At 38.5% G+C, this 1,314-nt stretch overlaps 1 protein-coding gene across 1 annotated transcript in view; it reads right to left on the reverse strand.

Annotated features, from left to right (window-relative positions):
* AKAP10 (A kinase (PRKA) anchor protein 10) overlaps positions 1-835 on the reverse strand; it is a gene marked incomplete at its 5' end in the record, with an annotated part of 14,690 nt that extends 13,855 nt beyond the window's left edge. Inside the window, one exon of the mRNA XM_009870869.1 lies at positions 796-835. Coding sequence (XP_009869171.1) covers positions 796-835 — 40 coding nt within the window. The remainder of the gene's footprint in view (positions 1-795) is intronic.
* Between the last annotated feature and the right edge of the window lie 479 nt (positions 836-1,314).

Here is a 1,314-nt window from a genome sequence, read left to right on the forward strand (position 1 = left end):
ATAAGAAACTGCAGTTGCACAGAAATCACGGGCAGTGCTATTAAATGGATGTAACTTACTGGTTCCTATATTTGATTTGAAAGACAGACCATCAAGGAGAAAAAAGCCTTTAATTTTCTCTCGATATCCAGATAACACATTAACAAGTACAGAAACAGGATTTGGTCTGAAGACATAAAAGTAACAGATCAGATTCACACAAATCACCTCATCTCCTTTTAGTACTGCAATAAAAACTGACAAGATAAATAACCTTGTTTTCCCATAGTTTATAAATTTCCTTCCCATCAAGGCATTTTTTTCTCTCCCAACAGATTTCACAGCAACATTTCTGCATCACATGCATGAGAACAGCTGCTCCTTCTGACCAAGATTCAGATCTTCAGTCTCACAAGCCACATCAAAGTTAACTCAGACACCGGCAGTCTCTTCTGCAAATTAGACACAGTTAAGCTGCGTTTTCGAAACTGCAGAGCACCCTGCATGTAAGCGCGAAACTTCAGAAGCCAATCTGTTGTAGATAAGGAATACCCACTACCTGCAAGGTGACTGAATTGCGCGATCACTTTGAATTCAAGCTCCTGTCTGACATAATTTAATAATCTTCAGCACTTACAAATTCAGCAAGATGGCTAGGGAAGATTAGTTACTAAAAATACTCAGAATTAAGTTTTGGAGTTGGTTTTAACGCGTAGGTCACATCTGCACTCAGCAGTAAGGGAATTATCCCCTTGGTTAAAAAAACCGGCAGACTGAAATAGCTGAATTTATAGACAAAATAAGTATTGATCTTACTTTTAATTGCTTTCACATCTGTGTTTTTTTCTTGTTCTTTGCCTTTCACTGTAAAATACAAAGGAAAATGTTAATGTTAATTAACGGATGTAAAATTCCCAAGTTCAGCAAGTATCACAGGCAGATGTAAACTATTTTGTTAAAACTGATCTCTTACTTAAATCTACACATCTAGTAACTGACAGAGGCTTTCAAACCTCTTGTGGTGGTTTATTTTCAACAGCAAAACCTTGTCATCCCTGAATTGAGTTTAACGAAATGCAGCGTGTTAATTTTAACATAAAGATACTTGCTGTCTATACGATTAAAGCAAGGCTACGTTCGAGGTTACTTTAATAAATAGCATTAACTGCAAAGAATGGGACAGATGTTTCTGTGAACTAGAAATCTAAAACGTCTCCCTCATGCTATGGGAAGAGCGACGCAGCACACCCAGTTGAGGAGATGTACGTGGAACCAGCTCCGCTAAGCCAGAGCCAGCCCACGACTCCTCAGTCAGGATGGATGCCACAGAAACGT

The sequence above is a fragment of the Apaloderma vittatum genome, unplaced genomic scaffold, assembly GCF_000703405.1.
Source record: "Apaloderma vittatum isolate BGI_N311 unplaced genomic scaffold, ASM70340v1 scaffold11666, whole genome shotgun sequence".
In the NCBI taxonomy this organism is placed as follows: Eukaryota; Metazoa; Chordata; class Aves; order Trogoniformes; family Trogonidae; genus Apaloderma; species Apaloderma vittatum.